Raw genomic sequence first — 22,603 nt, forward strand, 5'->3', positions numbered from 1 at the left:
AGAGAAGGTACCAATAGCATACAAATCACATTTATACACAGAAGCTGAAAAAAGGTTCAGCATTAAGGAAAGCATTGTTCATGCGGTTCAAACAGCTGTAGCAAAGGAAAAATGCCAAGCAGACGGTAGACAGGTTACAGTCAGAACAGCAGAATCAGCTTTTGAGGCATTAACAACACCATGTAATTTACCGACAACTGCACTAAATCCAGAATGGGTACAATGGGTAAATTCTGTTGCTACAGACAAAGTAAAATACTATTTTGACCCGGAAATGAAAGAATTAAAATTTCTAAAATATGAGAAAGAATACCCTCTGCCAATCGACATTCTGCCTTTACGACAGTACGCCTGTGTAATATATACAGACGGTCATGCTCAACCCTCAGTTTGGGGAGAGCTGGCTTACAACGCCACATGCGAAATTGTAAAAGAAGTGTGGCGCGGAGACAAATTAAGACCTCTACTTACAAAAACACACTCAGTGGAAAATAATTCAGAACAACAAACTGAAATAATAGCATTAAAAATGGCGCTAGATAATGCCGATCGCGAATTCCCGACACTTATTGTGTGCGATTCGTATTACTGCGTCAAATCATACAATAACGATTTGCAGAAATTGATTCAAAACGGTTACAAAGATGACACAGGTGCCACAATAAAGCAGAAAGCGCTTTGGGAACAATTAGTTCTTTTAAAGAAAGAACTACCAAAAACTCATGTGATACATTCACTGAGTCATCAGCGTGATGGCGTTCACGTTGCAGGGAATTCATTGGCTGAGACAGCCACAGCGGTAGCAAACAAATCGGCTTCCGTAGCTACAAAAAAGCATGCAGTAAAATACATTGACGGTGAAACTGTGCTGGCGGTGAAAACGTCATCAAAAGGCGACTGTTCAGCACTACCGATCAATTATCCACTCAATTATACATACATAATCGATGCAAACTCAGTCCCTTTTGCTCGAATCCCTGGAGTGGGGGATAGAGTAATTCCAAACACGGACAGGAGAGGCTTGTTAATAGCAGACGCACATATGGGTGAGGGTCTCAGACACCTTAAGCTAAAAGATTCTCTGGAAGAATTACAATCAGTGTACTGGTGGCCAGGCATGAGCCTGCATCATCACATTTTTGTAAAAAACTGCCCAGACTGCAATAGAGATCGCAGTGGCGAGCGAGGAGGACTATTGCCATGTCACTTCGGTCCAGAAAAACAACAACAATAAGAAAATACCCATCACGAAAAAGCGTTATATTAACATAAAAAGACTAATTTTCACTTATGATGTAGACCCCAGCGCTCGGCTGACGTCTGGACTGTTATACAAGGATTTGCAAGTCTATAATGGCATATACGCTAGGAGCATGCTACGTTTTGAATAATGTATTCCCTTTAGCCCTCAGGCTTATAGGGAAGCATGGCCAAATGAGCATTGCATAGCGGGACTCTTCTCACTTCCTTCCTGAGGGATACGGGATGGTGTAAAGAAAAAACCAAGACATAAAGCAATCTATAACGGAAAAGGTATTAGGTTCGGGAGCTGGGTGGGTCAAACATTTAATAAGTGTCCAACGTAGTCTAAATAACCTGCCAAGGAATTCTCTGAAAGGGTTCAGTCCGTACGAACTATTGTTCGGAACTAGAATGATGATCCAAGATCTTGATAGTCAGACTTCAGTGGTTAAAGACAAAAGCTTTGATATCAAAGATCGTTTGGCTATTTTACAGGACTTAAATGAAACAAGAAAAGACCTGAGCAACATAAAGTTGAAACAACAGCCAACAACCACTGAAGAGAAACCACCTGTCCCAGCAAGGCCTGCCTGGATTCCAAAAGTCGGGGATCTAGTCAGAGAGAAGATCGCGGTAAAGAAGGAATTTGGGCCTTCTTACAGAAAAGCAGTTCCTGTCTTGTCTGTCAACGGGACAAGATCAGTAGTACTACCGCCCCTTGCTGGTAAAAAGGAGAACTGAGTTGTATCCATCGACCTGGTTAAACCACAATCATGTGGCCGATAACAAACAGTAGGCCAAGTGGACTCCCAAGAAGTAGCAGAACACCAATGTTTGCTACGAATACAGAGGCTCAAACTGGAAGACTGATCACATTTGGAAAATCTACAGTGAATCAACAAGGACTATGCAACAAAGCAATGGAACTTGAACCTCTTAAAACCCAAATCAAAGCTTTTCATCAAGAAACAACAACCTATGATGATGTAACTGCAGACTTTGCTAATGAAACAAAGCAAAATCCAAAAGCAATTGGAACAATTGACAGAACAGCATCCGGCTACTTCATCAACTTCGATGATTCATCTGAAGACCTGAGTGAAGCAAAGAAACAGCCATCAACAAAAACTTTTAAAGACAAAGCTAAGGAACTTTTTCAACAGTTGAAAGAAACCTATCTGATTTCTCCATGGATTGAATTTTGGGTGGCCTTCGGTGCATTTATCCTCATTCTTTGGCTCATCATGGTACTATGCTTGGGACATTTCATTGAAGGAAAATATGCTTAAATGGAAACAGCAAGCCAGAAAATCAACTTGGTCCTTAAACCACACACATCTTCACACATCGAGAAAAGAGAACTTTCTTCAGTGAACTTCACAGCCAATCCTATACCAGGCGGTGTAGCATGGGACAAAACTGATTATGAAATCTATGGTCCGGTTGAAATCCTGAAGTATCCACACCAATTCAAGATCTCATTGAGTGACTTTGTAAAACCAAGCACATTTGCTGATGATTGGGACTTTGAAAGAATTAATGATATGATGTCTGATCTTGTGATGTCTGCTAAATTTACAGAACATGATTATTTGCAGGGTTCGTCTAATTATGATCAGATGTTCTGCTACAACCACTATGGTAACCATTATCTACATAAATCTGCACAACCTAGAAATGTTTTAAATTATAACCAATGGGAACATTGTGCTACTCCTCCAAAAGATAGCTTGAAAACATTTTATGATAAATATTCATACTTTTCAGGGTTTAACACAAGTAATGCAGAAACATTTTATTTCAAATTGTCAAATAAGACAGGTATGAAGACCATGCTTACAAACACAAAATTGATATATTCCGATTCATTTTTTGAGCAAATGAATACATTTGGGTTTGATTTCTGGAACAATAATATTGAAACAAAAACTGTTTGGGGTACAAGAGATTGGCAAGTACAAGGTATAGAATCATTGTTTAGAGCCTGCATGATCCCAGAACAAATTATATTTTTGAACGACACTATTCAACAAACTACCTGTCTTGGCTTAGCGAAAATAAAAGATTTGAACAAACCGTCTATTCCAAAGCCAACAGTGAACAGTAATAGCTCTATAGATGATGAGATAGACGTAAACCATATATTAAACCAAAACAGAACACATCCTGACTGGAAAAAATGGTTGATCTGGCCCACAGATACAAATAACTGTCAAAACAGATTCCTGAACAAAATACAGGGGTTCACATTGACTAGGCCAGACCCTAGATATTCCCAAAGACAACATCCAGGGATAGTAACCACCTACAGCGTGGGCAAGCTCTGCCTTCAATGGCTACAAACGTCCACACTGGCTGAAATTAAGCAACACCTAACTTTACTTACAGAAGGTGCTGACTTGCGTGATTTCATTATGGGACCACGCAAACAGCGTCAAAAATGTTTCATAGCGGCCTCTATATATGCAGCTTATAACGAAGCCTGGAAAGTAACTCAAATTGAAACAGCAGAAAAAATACGGGAAATTGACCGTATTAATTTGGAAAAATCACTTTCTGTGGTGGACAATGGGTTAATGACTCTGTCCTCCAGAATATATTCTCTGGACAGCATTGTGTCTTCAGCAATCGATATAATATCGCAAGACTTACTGATGTTACTTTAACCTTACTGATAAACAAATCAGTTTGGCGCAGAAGGGTGCTGACTATACAATTCTGAGCATTGAAAGACTTGAGAGATTACCATTGACAATGTCAGAACGACCTGTCATTGAATGGATAATACATGGAATAATAAATATTCCGATAACTACTTTCCAGTTTCAATTCTGCCAAAAATATATACAGGCAGGCCAGTATGAAAGGTTGGGTAAAGGGTACATTAAGTCAATATGGAACTTGCCCTATACACACGAATGTGTCAGTAATAAAGGCCAGAAAGTGTTTCTCAGTGGCAATAATTGTGCAAAATCACTAAGCGGTACACTTCTGTGTCAGGGTATTAGCTTGCATGGAGCCTGTGAAGGGACTTCAAATAACCTTTCATGTTACCAGCTAGGCACACCTGCAACACAAATAGAACCATTCTTTAGGAGACTCTCGAACGGGAGTTACATTCTAATAGTAGATCGCAGATGTTGTAGTTTGCTGCCCGGAAAACCTTATCTCATAACCGTGACTAGGAAGGTCATGTGCTGTGAACGAGTATTGTTGCCGAACGATTCTCCAGACAGGGAGGCAAGGTTATGGCCCGATTTGAAAATTGCTTCTATTCGAATAGATACTTTAAGCAGAATGAAGACTGTGCTCCTACAGACGCCGACCAGGCTCACGTCATCAAAAGAAACGTATGATCTCCAAGTTGCAAGTACAACAGAAGAGATTCATTCATTATTATCAACTAATTCCCCCATACATTTTGCAGAAATACTGAACGAAATCTTAAATATTTCTGATACCACTGGTGTCTCCAGTGTATTTAAAGCAGTGTTTTCGGGTGCTTTAACTCCATTCAAAGCCATCCTGGGTATTTTTCCAGACTTTGTCCATTCCATTTTTGGCGGACTTCCACTCCTTCTGGGACTAGTAGCGGGTATTCTATTTTTGATCCTGTTATTTCGCTATGGCAAACCATGTCACAGACAAAACACCTGCGACAAGGGAAGAAACGATCCTAGCCATTGGCTACCGGGACCGGGTAACTAAAATCCTTGGACTATCCCGGCTTAGGGACCTGAACATGACTTGGTCTCTTTCATTTAGACCAATGTGGCAAAGTTGTGTTATGCCTGTATTAAGGTGCTTGCTATGCGGCGAAGAATGCGTGTTGGACACCTGTCTGGCACTACTATCGGATGTGCCAATGGACGCAGATACCTTGTTGGGTCCGGTAACGGCTCATGCATTGTGCTGTCCCCAGCGGCTACCAATCCTGATGACGGCATTCGTGGAGACTTCACCACTACGATTGAGGGGTAGGGAAGTACAAGATGAAAGCAGCATCGATCAGGTACGACCTTCAGTCAGCTATGCTGATCAAAACATCAATGGACGCAATCATGCTCAGGCTCATGAATGCATGGTAACAACTTTTTCAGAATTAGTGGAACTTACGCAAGAAGCTGTTGACAGTTTTTTCAACAGTCTAAATGATATGATGTTTTCACCAGAGCAGCAGGAATAACTTTGAACAAACTAGCACTCGGAGTTCCCTACATGCTGAATTTGGCCTTCAACTTCTAAAAAGCGACATGAAAAAAAAAAATTCTCATCATTTTTCAGACTGCAAGAGCTTTTTCCCCAATTCAAAAATATTTACGATTTTTTGGGACACTTATCTTCTGCTTAAAGTAGACATTATTCTTAGAGAACTAAATTTCTATTTTAGGTAGTCACGAGACATTCGCTATCCTCTAGCACTATTATACATAACTTTATGATTGTGATGAAATGGTCTCGCACTTTTTTTCTGTATTAAGAGCCATTTCATGTGTATTTTTCGCATTTTTTCATGATAAATTTAAAATATGCGTTATATGTTTAGCATTATTAGACTGCTTGTGCATATAGTACATGTGATAGTACATGTGATTGTGTTGCATATATTTCGTAGTTCCAATTTTTCAGGATACATATGAATGTATTTTGGGGTGGTACGATATACACAAACGCTACTGGTTTCACTATGCCTAGATTTGTAAATATGGACATAGTCTACGTGGAGTGGGTGTGATGTATTCCTATAGGTACTGTATCGATTCCCCTATTCCTGACCCTGGTCTGGTTAATAATTAACTAGCAGCCATCCAACGGTGCAAAAACCGTTATCTGATTAAGCCACACCACGGCACAGAAGCGCGTTATCTGATTAGGTCATAACGCATGCCATCTAATTAGACAAGCGATATTCCTCCAGCCCCTGATAAGGCATACGGAGTTCTCAAAACAAATCAAACCTACAGCGACCTGGGAAATTCCCATAGCCATTGTTTTGATTTCACCGAGAACTTCAGCAAAAGAATGTGGGAACAAGCCCGTTCATATGACATCCTTATTGACATATATATGTCCATCCTTACGTCAATCTCGGCACCTTTCAGGTATAAATATTACCGACATTGCCTTAAGCAAACACATGCGGTGGTGACGAGATTGGAGCAGCGAGATGTGCCGAGGAGCCCAGCAGAGAGCGAAGCCCACAGGCGCTGCCCAGCCTTCCTGACGCGCTGAGAACGAGACGCTGCCTTTCTCCTGCTGAGAAATCCAGCTCCGGCGCTTCCAAGCAGCCCTCGCAGGCAGCTGGAATATCAAGACCTGGGACAAGAGATACCAGCCCTCCATCATTCTAGATCTCAGGTACAGAACTGAATAACCCCTTGCAGAGAATTCTCGAGTCAGTCCCTTGGCAAAACAAACTTAACTTAAACTGCTACTTATCTACTCCGGCCCACGTATTAGGCTTAGGTCAGGTACACTGGGGTAGGCGTGGTTAGAAGCACCAGTTGAGTATGATTAGTCAAATGTATATATGTATGTATCTATTTTATCCATTTTAAAGTATCATATGGCTTAGAAACCATATCAATGCTTTTACAGTATTATTCTATAATTCTGTCTTTACTGTATGCACTTTACTTAACTATAAGTATTACAATAATAGCGATTCATTTCTCTTGTATGAGAAAGGAGACTGATCAATAAATAACATCTTTTATTGAACACGCCCGTCTTTTCCTTTTCTCTACAATCTGGTGAAACTAAGAATGCACTGAACTGACTGAGTAAAATAAGTTGTCTTGTTTTCACACGACTCTAGAGATACACTCTTGATTAGGGGAGAGCAAAGTTGTCATGTTCTATGGTTGTCAGAAACTAAATCCCTTCTTGTCTATCCAGGGAGGTTAAAATCCTCCTTGCCTATTCGAGAAAGTTTCTAGTGAACTCTGAGCTAGCTGGCAAACACAAAACTTTAAGTCTAATATCGTCGGTAGAAGACCTAGTTAACCTCTGCCCTAGGTCTATACTATTGAAGATATTATTCCAATGCGCAGAGCCTATTGGGATAATAGGAACTACACTACACTGCCTGCCCTCCTGAAGGAGCTAAAAGGCACAAGCTTCAAGAGGCCTTTCTCTGATACTACCCAGCTGACCGGTACCAACTGGATTTGACCTGAACCATGCTACTGGCCTCAGTTAGAGTTCTAACCTTCAAGTGGAGTCTCCAGGCCATGGACCCTTGGGAGGTGTTAGAGAGTATTCTTCATGTACGCCAAACTGCAACTTTTTGCCAACTTCCTACCTGGAGAAGCACCGGAGACCGGAATCACTGCTGATACTGCAGCCACCAATGCCGAATTGCCGGTCAGTCTAAACTTGCTTTTTTATCCCACTGAAGGAGATCCTACTTTGAACCCTGCTTCAGACCTAGTTTATTGCTTACACCGCCGATGACTCATCAGAAGTCAGAAGGTAAGCTTTCCACCAGGAAAAACCTGGTCCTAATAGCTGACCTGTGCTCCATCGTGTTCGGCTTTAACTTTTGACTACAATTTTGAAATTCACATCTCCGGTTCTCCTTATGCGATTTTTATCTCAATTGTGTCATTTTAATTATTAAAATGCTCCCTATTATTTTTAATTGGTTTTGGACTTGTTTACTATTCAAAAGCTTTTTATTAAGGTTGAGAGTACTTTGCACAATGCCTCTAAGTTAAACCTGACTGCTTGGTGCTAAGCTACCTGACGGTAAAGCACAACTTTATTTAGTGACTTTTGTGGTTCACCTTGACAAGGTGTAATGGTCAGTGCTTAATTTGAGCTGTTAGTTGCACCTGGGGCACACCAGTACTCATTTGAAGTGTGGCTCAATGGTTAGAGCGGCAGACCCTGATGCAGAGGTCTGGCCCGGGACCAGGGTTCAATTCCTGCCTTGGCTGGTCTCGGCGGATCTTGGGCTCATAATTCCTCGGACCTGATTTCTCGCCTCGGTGCCTACTCTCAGCATGGGTCCCACGCTGCAACTCTGGGCAATAGTTTGCTTAGTCTCCACAACGGCCCCCTACAGCTCTAGGGATGCCTGGTTGCACCCTGGGGATGCCCAGGAGTGGACATTTCACGGGGAAAAACCAGGAAGGGTTCCCTAGCGGTATGAGTACAGTGCCAGGACACTCAGGAGTATCAGTGCGCTTTACAAGTACGGCTACATTTACATTTACATTTACATTTGTGGGAGCTGGCACTTATTTTTTTTCATCAGACATTGACCGAGAGCAAGAGAGGGGGAAACTTACACAGGATAAAGAAGGAGGAAGAGAAAGACAGAACACCATCACAAAGGAAGAAAGCAGAAACCTGCAAGAGAAAGATAAAGAGGCAGAGTGTGTCTGGTGGTGCATTAAAGAGGCTGGAGGTAACTATGGATTGGAGCCTTGACATTTAATAGCGCTTGCTGTGGGCTTCTCTGCTGAGATTTGGGCACCGGAATTCATTCTTTTACAAATAAAGCAATAGCAAAAGTACCATAAGGGAGTACACATTAGTATTGAATAGGTTCTGGGTAACCGTATAAATTCACTGTGATGTTTGGGGCTCAGCAGGAAGTATACGCTAATGGGGGAATTATCTCTGTCATTGGTGCTGTTCCACATAGCACTGCATGACAGTACAGAATGCAAGGAAGCAAGCACTGTCATTCTTACACATACACCGGACACCTTAAACAGTATACAGAAAGTATTGACAAGTTCATATTTATATGCTGACATTCACATTCGTGTCAAATCAGTGCCATTTTGCGACATGAAAGCAGACAACAAGGCCCATTCACAGTTCTTTCTTCCTTCTAAAGCAGTTCAGCCTTGAAGTTTCAACAGTAGGTTCTAGCACCTGAGCTAATAATATTAGCATCTGTTGTATCTTCATCTCCGTTCGATCTTACATCCAGGCGTGTAGATGTATAGGAAATCAATAAAAACGTAGGAACGTGTGACGTGGCGTTTACTAGACAAACAGACAGATCGACTTATAATTGCAATCCTTAATTTATGTATGTCTTTATTTGTGTGCCTTTTTTTAAAGCACACAATGCTAGGGACCTCAGAGCTAGTATCAGCATGTCTAGAATAGTACCTGTTTTGCAAACATTGATGATCCAGTTAGGTAAGCTGAGCCCCGGCAAAGGTTCTCTGTGGAGGTGTTTAGGATAGTGGTGCATGGAAGGCTAACCAATAATCTGGCAGGTGGCGGCTGCTTTCAGAGCAAAGTGGGTTGCCTCTGCAGCCCTACTAGCAGCTTTAGCCCATTCCTCCTGAGCTGCAGGCAAGTCAAATGCTCGCTAATTGGATGCCTGCCATAGCCTAGGCACTGCCTTGCTTGCTCATGGAAGAGGGGCAGTACCATGGGAAGAATCAGCCAAATATCTGCACCATTTCACAGAGCTGAAAAAGAGAGGTCCAGTGACAGTGTAATGGCGTTGTTGAGCGCTTGTGTGCCCTGAGATTCATTCTATAGGAAATACACACATTCATGAAGGGTTAGAAAGCAGACCCACGAGTAGGCAACGTCATTAAAAGTGATGGAGTCAGCGTGCACATGATGATGGATGCTGGTCCTCCTGCCTACTGCCGGCGACCCATGGATGGACCTATATCTGAGGTACCAAGGCAGAAACATGGCTGCAGATGACAGAGGTCAGGAAAAGAGAACAGGCTGGAATGGTCCTTTACACACTAGGGCAGATGTACACAGAGACTGCAAATATTCTTGACACACATAGCGACGTGCATACGTGGCCACAAGCAGGGCCTGTCACTGCAATTATGTTTTATCTTTTAGATATTAGGACCAATGCATATATTGAACTTTACATACCCGGTGTGGATACTCCTGATACCATTTTAATCTCAATTTACCTCGGCCTTGTGGGTATAGAAAATTCAGTGCTTAACAAACCTGGACACAATGAGCATTCTGCTTTGGCAATGGGTGTTTTGCATCTGGGGAAACATCAATCTCATGAAAGCCTTTAATTTAACTTTAAAACCATGTTTGCATAGGTCCTATATACAGTTTCACATAGGGCTACCAAACACACCTTAGTTTGAGTTCCCTGCCTGTACAGTAGGGAATGCTCTCTGAAGCTGTTTCCATCTTCGAAGAAGGAGGACTTTTGGCAAAATGCTATACCATTTGACATGGTGGACCAGTCTGTATTTTTCAGTTTCAAAATAATGTCAATGTCCCTGGTTAGCTGGTCGATTTCTCCCAGTGTGTTTGGGAGAATTTAAGCAGGCTTATCCGCTGGAAAATAAACACTACAGAATGAAAAAAAATGATGTGGAACATACTTCCTGGAAAAAGGGCAACCCAAATGGAGGTCTGTTAGAGATAGAATAGGCCTAATGCAAGGACAGTTGCACTTCAGTATACAGCAGGCAACTATTTGCCTCTGCTCGCACCTGTCCTTCAATCCATTCAACTCACACACAGGTACCAACCCATCAACAATAATGCACATCCGCAGGTCATTCACATTGTATAAGAAAAATCACCATCTAAACCCATATCACCAGACCAACCTTTGCATTCTTGCATCTCTATGCTTCCTCATATCATACATGATCATGCAGCACACACAGCAGTGACATCAAATTAGACACTCTATCCATCGCAGCAGATATGTGGCTCACCCGTCGTCATCCTGCATCTTTCCCCAACCTGTGGATCATGGCTACACAATCACAGTCACTCACTTTAGAAATATATCGGTTGTCTAAATTCAATCTAGAAATCCAGTCATCCGTTTATAACATTAACCTGAAACTCTTATCATTTCATCTAACTGACTATCGATCCAGATAGATCTTACTCCTACTCAGCCTATCATTTTTCTCTTCGCCTACTGAGCTCCGGGAAATAAGAAACACTTTTTTGTACAGAATTTCTGAATTCACATCCACATTAACCGCTGTCAGCACCAACAGTACATTTAATGCTTCAATCTTTGCATCCCCCCTCTAAAAAATGCATGAAAGACACCTTTCTGGATGTCACCTGAGCACTACATCTCATACAAACTTGCCATCTCTGTCCCCTGCCATATTATACCTGTCAATACTGAATCCCTCCTAATAGGGCTCATCATTATTCCATTTATCCTTTCACAGCCACATTCTCTCATGAACCTACTTCCAACCTCTGACCAATGAATCTTGAACCAGAAATCTATTTACTACCTAACAATAAAAAAAACATTCTCCTATCACCTATAATCATAGCACGTTCTCCCAAAACTCTGACCTCTATTATTCACATAGTTTCCTGACTCACATCTAACATTAACCTTCCACTTCTATAAAAGATGACCTTCCCTTTATCTAAAAAGTTCTCCTAAATTCTAATAGTTAATCATCCATGATCCACCTCCCCTTCTTAGAGGAAATCCTTGCGAGAGATGTAGCCACAAAAAATCCAAAAGCACATTAAATGCCACCGAGTTTGCAGGACTAAAAGAGAAACTAAACAGGTAGGCAACAATCCTCTGAGAATCACGGGCACATCAGAATCTGTGTCAAAGATCTTCTACACAAATTGCTAGTTTAGATAGTGTTGACTTCCAGACCCTACTCTCTCCTATATTAACTTGTATGGGCATTTGCAACACCATACGATCATACACAACCCATGGAACCCCACTCCCCAAATAGGTCTCACTCTTTCCCAATATGCTAAAGACCTGAAAGTATTCTCAAACCTTACTGGCTGATGGCATACAATGCTGCAGATCACCCAAACCTCGATGGCAGCATCTAATGAAAGCTCAGTCCGGCCAAAAGAATGAAACCCCACTTCAGACTCAAATCCAAGACTGGTTGCCCTTCATTGTACTCCTGTCCTTGATTCATGCCCGGTGTCATATTTCTTGGTTTCCACTTATCTAACCACCTCTCCTACATGGACCAACTGAAAAAGAAAGCTCAAAATGCATGGTGTCATCACGCCTTCCCCACAGAATCATACATTTTAACTGTATTTTTGTACCATGGCGCAAGTCCTCTACCTATTCCACGTCAATACGATCAATGGCCTGCTCACAGACCTCTCCTTTCTCCAGCAAATGTTTTATTGCATATAGTTGCCTGTACCTTCTTCAAAGAACCTTCCATCACATGCTAACCCTACTCCACTTTCTCACCCTGCAGATGTGGATTATTTCAAAAAGGTGAAAACAGACTACCTTGCAGAAAAGCTCTAGATGTCTGTTGTTTTCGACAGAATGTCTAGCACATCACTCGGGAAGCAAAACATCTGTATGACACTGATAGCAGCTTCCCTTACATCTCAGACTATCCCATTTCAGCTACAATTCAGGAAAACATATAAACACACGTCATCAATATCGTCTTGCCGGTCACTGATTAATTACACTATTGCTTGTTGTATCCGACACGCTATAACGCGTTTCTTATGTAAAAAAAACAAAAAACAGCTCTGGATAAGATACATTGAATTAGTTATGAATAGCAGCCCTCCCTGTCGGGCACTCTCTGGTCACTATTTAAGGCATTCTGTTGCACTGCATGGGCTGGTGGCTCAATCATATAACATTTGCTATGTTTGTGACACCTACACGGTTGAATTCACACCCACAGACCACTCCCCAAAATATACTAGCATTTACCAAACCATATTGTAATGATCAATTTATAAAAGTCTTTCCAGGGCACAGTATTTTACTTAGCCACATTTACCTTCTCTGGCGGAGGAACAGGAAACGGGGTCACTTGTAGATCGGACTATGTTGGCCAGTCTGTACTTCCTGGCATGCTTGTGCATGAGGGAACCCTCGCAGCAGCCAGAGTGCGTTGAAGTGTGCGCAGGGATGCTGCTGGGGGATGGCTGACAGTGTGACGTAGACTGGCCGAAGACGCCACAGCATGTTTTCATGGGTTTCAACGATAGGGGGGCCTTGCTCCCCCTCGCCGAACTCAGGGATTCCTTCTCCGGCGCACCGAAGTGTCCAAACAAGCAGTCCGGGGATCTGGCCTGAGTGGAGCTATCATAGTCCTGCGCTTGGGATCTGTCCACCGAGACTATGCTTGACAAGCCGTCATCCTCGCCAGGTGAGCAGTAGGAGTGATTCCTGTGCAGCCCGCAGCGGACGCCGTGCTCCAGGCTACTGCAGCTGGCGTCGGTGTTAGCTGCGCGGATGGTGTTGTATGGAGAAAAGTCTGTTGAGCGCATCGACCCCTGAACCTCCAGCGAGCACAGGTCATCGGAGGAGCAGGTGTGGTCCGGGATGTCGGCAATGTCCGAGATGAGGAACGAGGTGCTGTCCACAGACACTGAAGAAGAGAAGAGATGTTCCATGTTAAAGGGATATCAAATGCATAGACAGCTGTGCAGTATATATATGCTTGACAAATAAAATGAAACGTCACTATCTAATTTGTAATCAATACTGGTGAAAGATTTCCTGAGTCAGTGCAGCTCACACATTTTGCACCAGTGCGAACGTAATCACGTTTACTTTTAATTTATGAATGGACCTGTTAGCAAGAAAATCATATCAGTAAAATCATTCATAAAACAATGCATAATACAGGACCCAATACCAGTTCAGTGAAAAATTGATTGCTTCACAATATTTGCCTCTTAAACAAGCAATTTGGCCAGTGGTACTCAAAGTCAGAATACACAAAATATGTTCTACTGTCACCACGTATACATACATAACTGTGGGGACAACGTACCGGATGTTTCTCTTCACGGTTCCCACCCCTCACATCTTCAAGCCCCAGCTCATCTACACTGCAGACAGTACTCTGGATGGGCTCAACCTTGGTCCCTTTTTGATGCTTGAAGAGCCCATAACCCACACCTATGCCTTTACTCACATAATTCAGCCCCACATAATCTTTACGCCTGCTAAAACAGCTTTATTTGTTGTCAGGACTTAGTTCCACTCATACTACCTGGGCCATGTGATATCAGACCATGCAGCACATATAGTCGACATCGAGTGGGCTACTCCTCACTCACCAGTTCCTTCCTGGAGGTTATCCAAAGATACACTAGATGGCCCAGTATATTGTGGTACCCATTTAATCCATATTGCCCAGCCGTGCAGTTGAATAGGATTCCTTTAAAGTGGTTACTAGGTGCTTCTGAATTCAAAACATAACTGGGGTTCACAGGGAATTGACCAGGGCCCCTCGAGATGCAGGTGAAACAGTGCCTGCGTTGGATAACTGCCCCCTTCTTGATGACACAACGCATCATGCCCTGATATACACCAATAAACAACAAGCCGCCCCAGTAGTGTGCCTCCGTTACAATTTCACAGAATACACTGCCTCTATTCACGCTGCAGGGGACAATCCCTGTACACTGCCATGGTTTGCCGAGAAAAAACAAATATTTCCTCAATCATGAAATCACCTCTGCCACAGGCCCAATTTTGAGATCCCAATCAGCTATATTACAAGCGTTTAGCTCATACTATTCAGAGTTATACAGGACACCTCCTACCCAACGCCCTGGCACAATAAGATTTATTTATTTTATTTATTTAAAAAAAAGTTTTATATAGCGCTGGCTAGACCCGGAGGTATCAGAACGCTTTACATGAGCATTAGATCATGGTTACAGGATACATCGTTACAAAGGTTACACAGTTCTTAGAGCATGGCAACATAGTTACTTGTAAAGTCGAGATAAACAATAAGCACAAATACGTAAGGGGAAAAGAAGGCAAGGGGAGAGATTCAGGGGAGGGGGTTGGAGTAGGGGAAGTATATGGATAATGAAGGTGGAAAGAGGAGGGGAAGGTGAGAGACACAGCATGGGGAGAGGAGGGGAAAGGTGACGGGGACATAAACCGGTAGACGAGTCCAGTAAGCTGTGATCCCAGGGCAAGTGGTATCCCTTCCCTATCTCTATTGCGAGAGGTTCCCTTTACGCAGTGGACTCTCTCAGAGTGGTCTCTGAGACTCCAAGGCCTATATACTGGATCCTTCCCCAAAAAGGGGGGAGGGAGTGCTTTGACAAGGGGCGCCATACCATACCTCAAGTGTGAGTGGCTCCCTTGGCGCAGTGGACTCACTCAGCAGGTTCGCTGAGACTCCAGAGTATAAATATTGGATCTCTCCCCAACAGAAGGAGTGCTTAGTGAAAGAGCACTAAGGATAGGGGGTAGGCAGCGTAGCAGGCAAGGGGAGAGATTCACGGGAGAGAGGATAGGAGCCAGGGAAGAGACAATAAGGAGAGATGAAAAGAAGTCTGTCTAAAGACCGACTGGGTAGGTGACGACCAAGGAGGTAATCCACGGCCCATCTCCCCTATAGCTAAACTAAGTAGCACTAAGTAGCTCCATCGGGCATCAGACAAAATAGTTCAGTATCAAAACAATTGAGAGAGGAGGGAGGAGGAAGGGTGAGACATAAATAGAGGGAGGATGCAGTAGGAGACGACAGGAAGTACAACAATGTGGTTAAACAATATACTAGAAGAAGATCAACAAGTAAAACATTAAATCAAAATCAGCAATACAATTAGGGGAGAAGAGAAAAAAGAGAGAAAGTAGTGGGGCGTAGGGGAGGAGGGAAAGTGAGGATAAGGGAAGAGAAAACCGTAGAGACGAAAGGAAGTCTGTCTAAAGACCGACTGGGTAGGTGACGACCAAGGAAGGAATCCACGGCCCATCTCCCCTATAGATAAATCAAGTAGCTCCATCGGGCAACAGACAAAATAGTTCGGTCTCAATACATTAAGAGAGGAGGGAAGGAGAGATATAAATAGAGGGAGGATGCGGGAGGAGACGACAGGAGAGACGGAAGGAAGTGCAACACTGTGGTTCAACAATATACTAGAAAAAAAACAACAAGTAAACATTAAATAAAACAGTCAGCAATACATTAGGGGAGGAGAGAAAAAAGAGAGAAAGTAGTGGGGGGTAGGGGAGGAGAGGAGAGAGAGTGAGGATAAGGAAAGAGACAACTGTAGAGGCGAAAGGAAGTCTGTCTAAAGACCGACTGGGTGGGTGAAGACCAAGGAGGGAATCCACGGTCCATCTCCCCTATAGCTAAACCAGGTAGCTCCATCGGGCATCAGACAAAATAGATCAGTCTCAAGTGGCAAATAGGCCAGAATAAATCTTTATGGTCATAGATCATGGTTGCCCAGTTTCGTAGCAATATCACCAATGCTTTTGTGGTTTATGTAGTCGTAGGATGAAATCAGGTGCATGGTATGTTGAAAATAGCTGATAAATAAGCCACTCAAAGATGGCTGCTAGCTTATCCAGCGATAGTATGGCTCAGGGGCGCTCAGGGGAGTAGTCCTATTACTCTTTCCATGAATCATACCTCTCGGAGTGTAGTCCTATGTCGCTGTAAATTGATGTAGGTTCCAGTGTTTTGACTCAGGGGAGTAGTTCTATTGCTCTTTACATGAGTCATACGACCCTGGGTATAGTCCTATGTCGCTGTCCATAGATGTAGATTGCAGTGGTTTGACATTTGTATCTGTTTAGTGGCCTGTTGTGATACGAATTCTAGCTCGTCCGCCTCAGCATCGATTGGTTTGCCTGTCCGGCGCAGCCGCCATTTTGTGCCTAGCCAGACAGGTTCAAATGATTGGAAGAATTCGGCAATACCCTCAGGCCCCAATTGCGCGGATTGTGCATCGCCCGAGCAGAGCCTCCCTTTAGCTCACCTTTCCATGCCGATCTGCACCGCAAGTATCCGAATTTAGGGTGAAGATTCTCGGCCCGAGTCGCGTCCAGCTGCCATTTTAGAGTCAGGCGGTAATCGTTGCTCGGCTCGCAAAAAATGCGAGAAAACCACTGCCACATACACCGGGTGCTCACTCCTGATGTTAAGCTGGGGGCTCATTCCGGGAGGGCCAAGCTCCGACCAGTAGACCGCTCCGAGGAAAACAGAAGAGATGAGCAGCGATGGAGTCCGATCTGTGTCGGGACTGGACTCAGGGCGCCCACATCGGCCGTTCCGTAGGTAAGAGGAATCCGGCTTTCCGGCTTTGCAGCAGCAGCCAGGGTTTTAAGTTCACGGGGAGCTGGTGGGGGGAGGCCAGGGAGCAGGGTTTTAACAGGGATATAGACCAGATTGGTATCCCAAAAACCGGGAGCTCCTTCGGGAAGCTCTTACTCCGCGGCCATCTTGGGGGTATTAAGATGTTTCTCAACACCCCTCCCCTGCCCAGCATTAATCCTTTGCTACCAGATCAGTTAGAAAACTCATTGCCTTGGCTGTGTTATAGGAAGCAATATATGACCTAGCTCGTAATAAGACCCCATGGCTAGATGGGTTTCCAAATGAATACTTTGATCCGTTCTCATTCAGCCTGCCTCCATATTTAGTCGAGGTGTACAATGAAGCCCTGTTGGAATTTGCCCTTTTCACAGTGTCATACCCAAACATTTTGCCTTTTGCCTCCTATTTTTCTGACCCTGCTTACGTTGGCTATAGGATTATGGGCACTTTACCCCTGCTGATCAGAACTAAAGTGCATATGTTCCATGTATAAAATGTGATATGATTGGTTATCCATGATTGGCATATGTGATTTACTCTTAATTTCCTAGTAAAGTGCACTGTTTGTGCCAGAGCATGTATGTCAAATGCTACTAGTAGGCTTGCAGCACTGATTGTGCCACCCACACGAATAGCCCTCTAAATGCTTCTCTGACCTGCCACTGCAGTGTCTGCGCGTGCCGTTGTAAACTGCCATGTTGTCAACTGCCATGTTGCCCTGGCAAGTGCACCCACTTGCCAGGCCCAACCCTTCCCTTTCCTTACACGTATGGCACCCCTAAGGTAGGCCCTAGGTACCCCCATGGCCAGGGTGCAGTGTACATACAGACCAGTCCTGATACTGAAATACTGGCAGATTGGGGCCTCATTTATGAAAACTGTTGCATCGCTGTGATAAAACAACAATGCACCAGTTTTCACTCTGCTTTTCTTGCAACACAATGGATGCGCCGTATTTATTGTACGGTGTTCCATGTCGCTAGTAATGACAGATACGTCAGAAATCCTGACGTATCTGTCTGCGCAAAAGTCTCGCATTGCTGGAGGTGTGTCACAAGCATGACACAACTCCAGCAGTGCTTGGGGTATGCTTGTGCCGATGGTACTACGTCACAAGGTTTTGACACAGTGGCATCCAAGAAGTGTTGCAGTGTAACACTTCTACAACCCTTTCTTACGTGGGAACGCCCACCCTGCATAGATTACACACGACGTAGGTATAATGTGGCGCAGGGCTTAACAAGGTGATGCATCTGTCTAGATGCATCACCTTGTAAATATGGCGCAACATGGCGCATTGTTGACTCCACCACTGCATCATTGTTAGACCTGCCATCATTGGCCTGAGTCTCCCTTCCATTTTTGACGGATTGCCTCCTCTGTTTTGATTTTTTTGCTGGTTTTATGTTTTGGGCACTGTGCCACTGCTAATAGGTGCCACAATGCAAGTGTTCCCTAGGTTAAATTGAGATACTAATTGGATTCCATGATTGGGTAATTTGCTTTATCCTTCAGCCCCTAGTACATTGCACCATGTATGCACAATGTGTGAATCAAATGCTGCTAGTGGGCTGTTGACTGGGTGTGACTGATTTGCATATGGCCATGTCTGAACTGAGGTGGCAGAGTGGGCTAAAGAACGGTGATGGATTAAACCCAGATCTGTTGACTGGGTGTGAGTGTTTGATTGGTTCAGATGCTCTGTCCATCACCACCCCCTTTTGTACCGCTTTGTTCACCATAAGTTGGCAGGGTATGCTCAGACGTGAGTCCCATGCTCACTTTGCCACTGGATTCAAGCAAGCCTGGCTGAAGACGGCTGAAATGCCAGAAACCGGTCCTAGGAAGCTTGTTTCCGGTCCGGGGAAGGCATAGCTTGGCAGTTCGGGCTGGACTGCCAAGCCCGTGAGGCACAGGGTCAGACTGATTTGCATACAGCCATGTCTGAACTGGGGTGGCAGAGTGGGCTAAAGAACAGTGATGGATTAAACCCAGATCTGTTGACTGGGTGTGAGTGTCTGATTGGTTCAGATGCTCCGTCCATCACCACCCCCTTTTGTACTGCTAGTGGGCTTGCAGCACTGGTTGTGCCACCCACAGAAGCAGCTTGTAAAGTGTGTCTCAGGCCTGCCATTGCAAGGCAGTCTAGCACTGCCATGTCTACTTGGCCAAGTGCACCCGCTTGCCAGTCCCTAAACCTTCCCTTTGTTTCATGTTAGACACTTCTATAGTAGGCCCTAGGGCAGGGTGCATTGTAAGTATAAGGAAGGACATGCTCTGATGTGTGTAGCATGTTCTAATAGTGAATGACAGCCATTTTAGTTTTTCACTATTGAAGGCTACCTGTTCTCATAGGCCAGAATGGGCAGTTAGATTATTACATTCTTATAATCTTAACTGACTCAGGGAACATGGTAGAAATTCAAATTTAGTATGCCTGAACTCAGAATAATAAAATACATCTTTTAATAAAGTTGTTTTTAATATTCTGTTTGAAAATACCACTTTTTGAAAGTAGGTATTTTCGTGCCTAACTATCCAGGCCTGCCTTTACCGGGTTGTGTATTTCTTGTCTGGATTTGTGATTTCTAGATGGGAGGGAGGAGTTGCACCTGGGACCTGAATAGGGCTGGGCCTGCCCTCTACAATGCTGGCTCCACCCCCTGTGGCTTGTCTGATGTCTCTGCCCTGCACGGTACACAGACATAATATCGACTCCAAAATATCGTTTGGACAGAATATCGAGTTTTAAATATCGTTTGGAGAAAATATCGACAGGACAGAATATCGACAGCCAAAATATCGTTTTTAAGGTAAGTGAAGTAATATCGACTGTAAATAATATCGAAAGTAAAAAATATCGTTTTTTATATAATATGTAATTATTTATAGTGTTTTTATGTTATAATATGTGTGAAAAGTGTCATTTTATGTTATAATTATTTTTAATTAATGATTTTTTTAAAATTATTGTGTAATTTTATTCTGTAGCGGGTTGTGGGTTTATAGGGGAATAGGGTGGGAAGTAATTTAATTATAATTAATTAAATATGTAAATTTATTAATTGGTAGTAATAATTAATTAATTGGTAATTAAATAATATATGTTAATTATTTAACATTTAATTGGTAATTAATTTAATTTAATTTATTAATTGCTAATTATGTAAATTAAATTAATGTATTTCCTGTAGCGGGTTGTGGGTTTATAGGGGAATAGGGTGGGAAGTAATTTAATTATTATTTATTAAATATGTAAATGTATTAATTGGTAGTAATATTTAATTAATTGGTAATTAAATAATATTTGTTAATTAATTAAAATGTAATTGGTAATTATTTTAATTTAATTGATTAATTGCTAATTATGTTAAATTAAAGGGGTATTTTTAGGGTTCAGGGTCAGTTTTTAGTTTTTGGGTAAAGGGGTATTTTTAGGGTTCAGGGTCAGTTTTTAGTTTTTGGGTAAAGGGGTATTTTTAGGGTTCAGGGTCAGTTTTTAGTTTTTGGGTAAAGGGGTATTTTTAGAGTTCAGGGTCAGTTTTTAGTTTTTGGGTAAAGGGGTATTTTTAGGGTTCAGGGTCAGTTTGTAGTTTTTGGGTAAAGGGGTATTTTTAGGGTTCAGGGTCAGTTTTTAGTTTTTGGGTAAAGGGGTATTTTTAGGGTTCAGGGTCAGTTTTTAGTTTTTGGGTAAAGGGGTATTTTTAGGGTTCAGGGTCAGTTTTGGGTTTTTGGGTAAAGGTTTTTTTTAGGGTTCAGGGTCAGTTTTGGGGTACAGGGGTACAGGGGTACAGTGTAAAAATAAAGTAAAAGTAAAATTACATTAATTTAATTTAATGAAATGAAATTAAATTAAATTATATTTAAATAATTTTAAATAATTTAAATTTAAAAAAATATTATATACTTACCAATACTTACGTTGTAATGGTAGTGCGTTGTAAAAGTTGCGTTGTAGCGTCATAAATCCACTGTTGCACTCTTTGCAGTGGGAATAGTAATTTTTACTCTTTTGTATTTGTACGTTAATAATATTGGCTATTATTTAATTAAATTTTGTTACTATATATATATATGTTTTAAGAAATATGATTAAAAAAATATTATTTTTTTACTTTCATTAATTATTTAATTATTAAAAGTTAATTTAAGTATTGTTAATTATATTTTAGTAATTAATTTTTTATATTAATGTAATTAAACATTGTTTTTATTAAAGTCGATATTTTTTACAACGATATTTTTGTAAACGATATTTTGTACTCGATATTTTTGTACTTACCTGTTTGTACATACAAACTCGATATTTTGGTTGTAGATATTTTTTCCTCGATATTTTGGGTAGTCGATATTTTGGTAGTCGATATTATTTCAGTGATCCGCCCTGCACTGTGAAAGGAGAGGAGGAATCATGCCAACAGAGTACTCCAGAGCTGTATCTTCCCTCCCCTGTGCTGGCTCCACCTCCTGTGGGGCGGCTGATGTCTCTGCCCTGCACAGTGAAAGGAAGAAGAGAGTCATGTAAACAAAGTGCTCAGGAACTGGTTTGGACTAGGCAGAGGCCTCTCTGCTTCAGAGAACAAAGGATTTGGGGTATAAATATTGGGACCCTGATCCCAAGAAATTAGATCACTTCTGGAACAAGAAACCATTCTGCCAAGGAGAAGAACCAAGGAAGCTGCAGGAGTTTGTACTGCCCCTCTTCCAGTGTGCTGTTTGCTGGGTGGTCGGCCTGCAGTGGTTGCTTCATTGCAAAGTGAAAGGAGAAGGAACTTTTCAAGGACTTTCATCATCTACAGAATATTCTCGAAGGGCTTGAACTGTGCTTGCCTCCTGCTGAAGTTTCAGGGACAAAAGACCTCACCTCCAGCCCCCCTGAATTTCCTTGCTGGGAATTCTGACTCCAGACACTTGCATGGCGCTGGGAGCTGGAAACGCGACGCATTGAGAAGAAGCGTGTCTCCAACGCTGCTGTAATCGTCGCATCGCCGGAGAAGCGCGCCTTCACTGCATCTCACTGGAAGCGTGTGTTCATCAAAGCTGCTTGCTGTCGCATCACCGGAGAAGCGTGATGCCATCGTGAGAGTCGCCATCGCATCACCGGAGAAGCGTGTTGCAGGGCCTGTCACGGCTCCAAAGTACAGAGTTGTCGCAAGGCATCCAGGGCGTCATCGCATTGCCGCATCAAGGGCAACATCTTCTTGCATCGCAACCTGATCATCGCATTGCATCAAGGCGCTATCTTGCGCACCGCAACGGGCCCGCAGGCCGAAAATCTATGCATCACCTCCACCGGTAAGGCTCAC

At 42.7% G+C, this 22,603-nt stretch overlaps 1 protein-coding gene across 1 annotated transcript in view; it reads right to left on the reverse strand.

The window, feature by feature from the left end:
* ENTREP2 (endosomal transmembrane epsin interactor 2) overlaps positions 1–22,603 on the reverse strand; it is an 830,030-nt gene that overhangs the window by 158,526 nt on the left and 648,901 nt on the right. Inside the window, exon 7 of the mRNA XM_078684606.1 lies at positions 12,996–13,589. Coding sequence (XP_078540732.1) covers positions 12,996–13,589 — 594 coding nt within the window. The remainder of the gene's footprint in view (positions 1–12,995; positions 13,590–22,603) is intronic.

Source organism: Lissotriton helveticus, chromosome 3_2, assembly GCF_964261635.1.
Source record: "Lissotriton helveticus chromosome 3_2, aLisHel1.1, whole genome shotgun sequence".
NCBI lineage: Eukaryota > Metazoa > Chordata > Amphibia > Caudata > Salamandridae > Lissotriton > Lissotriton helveticus.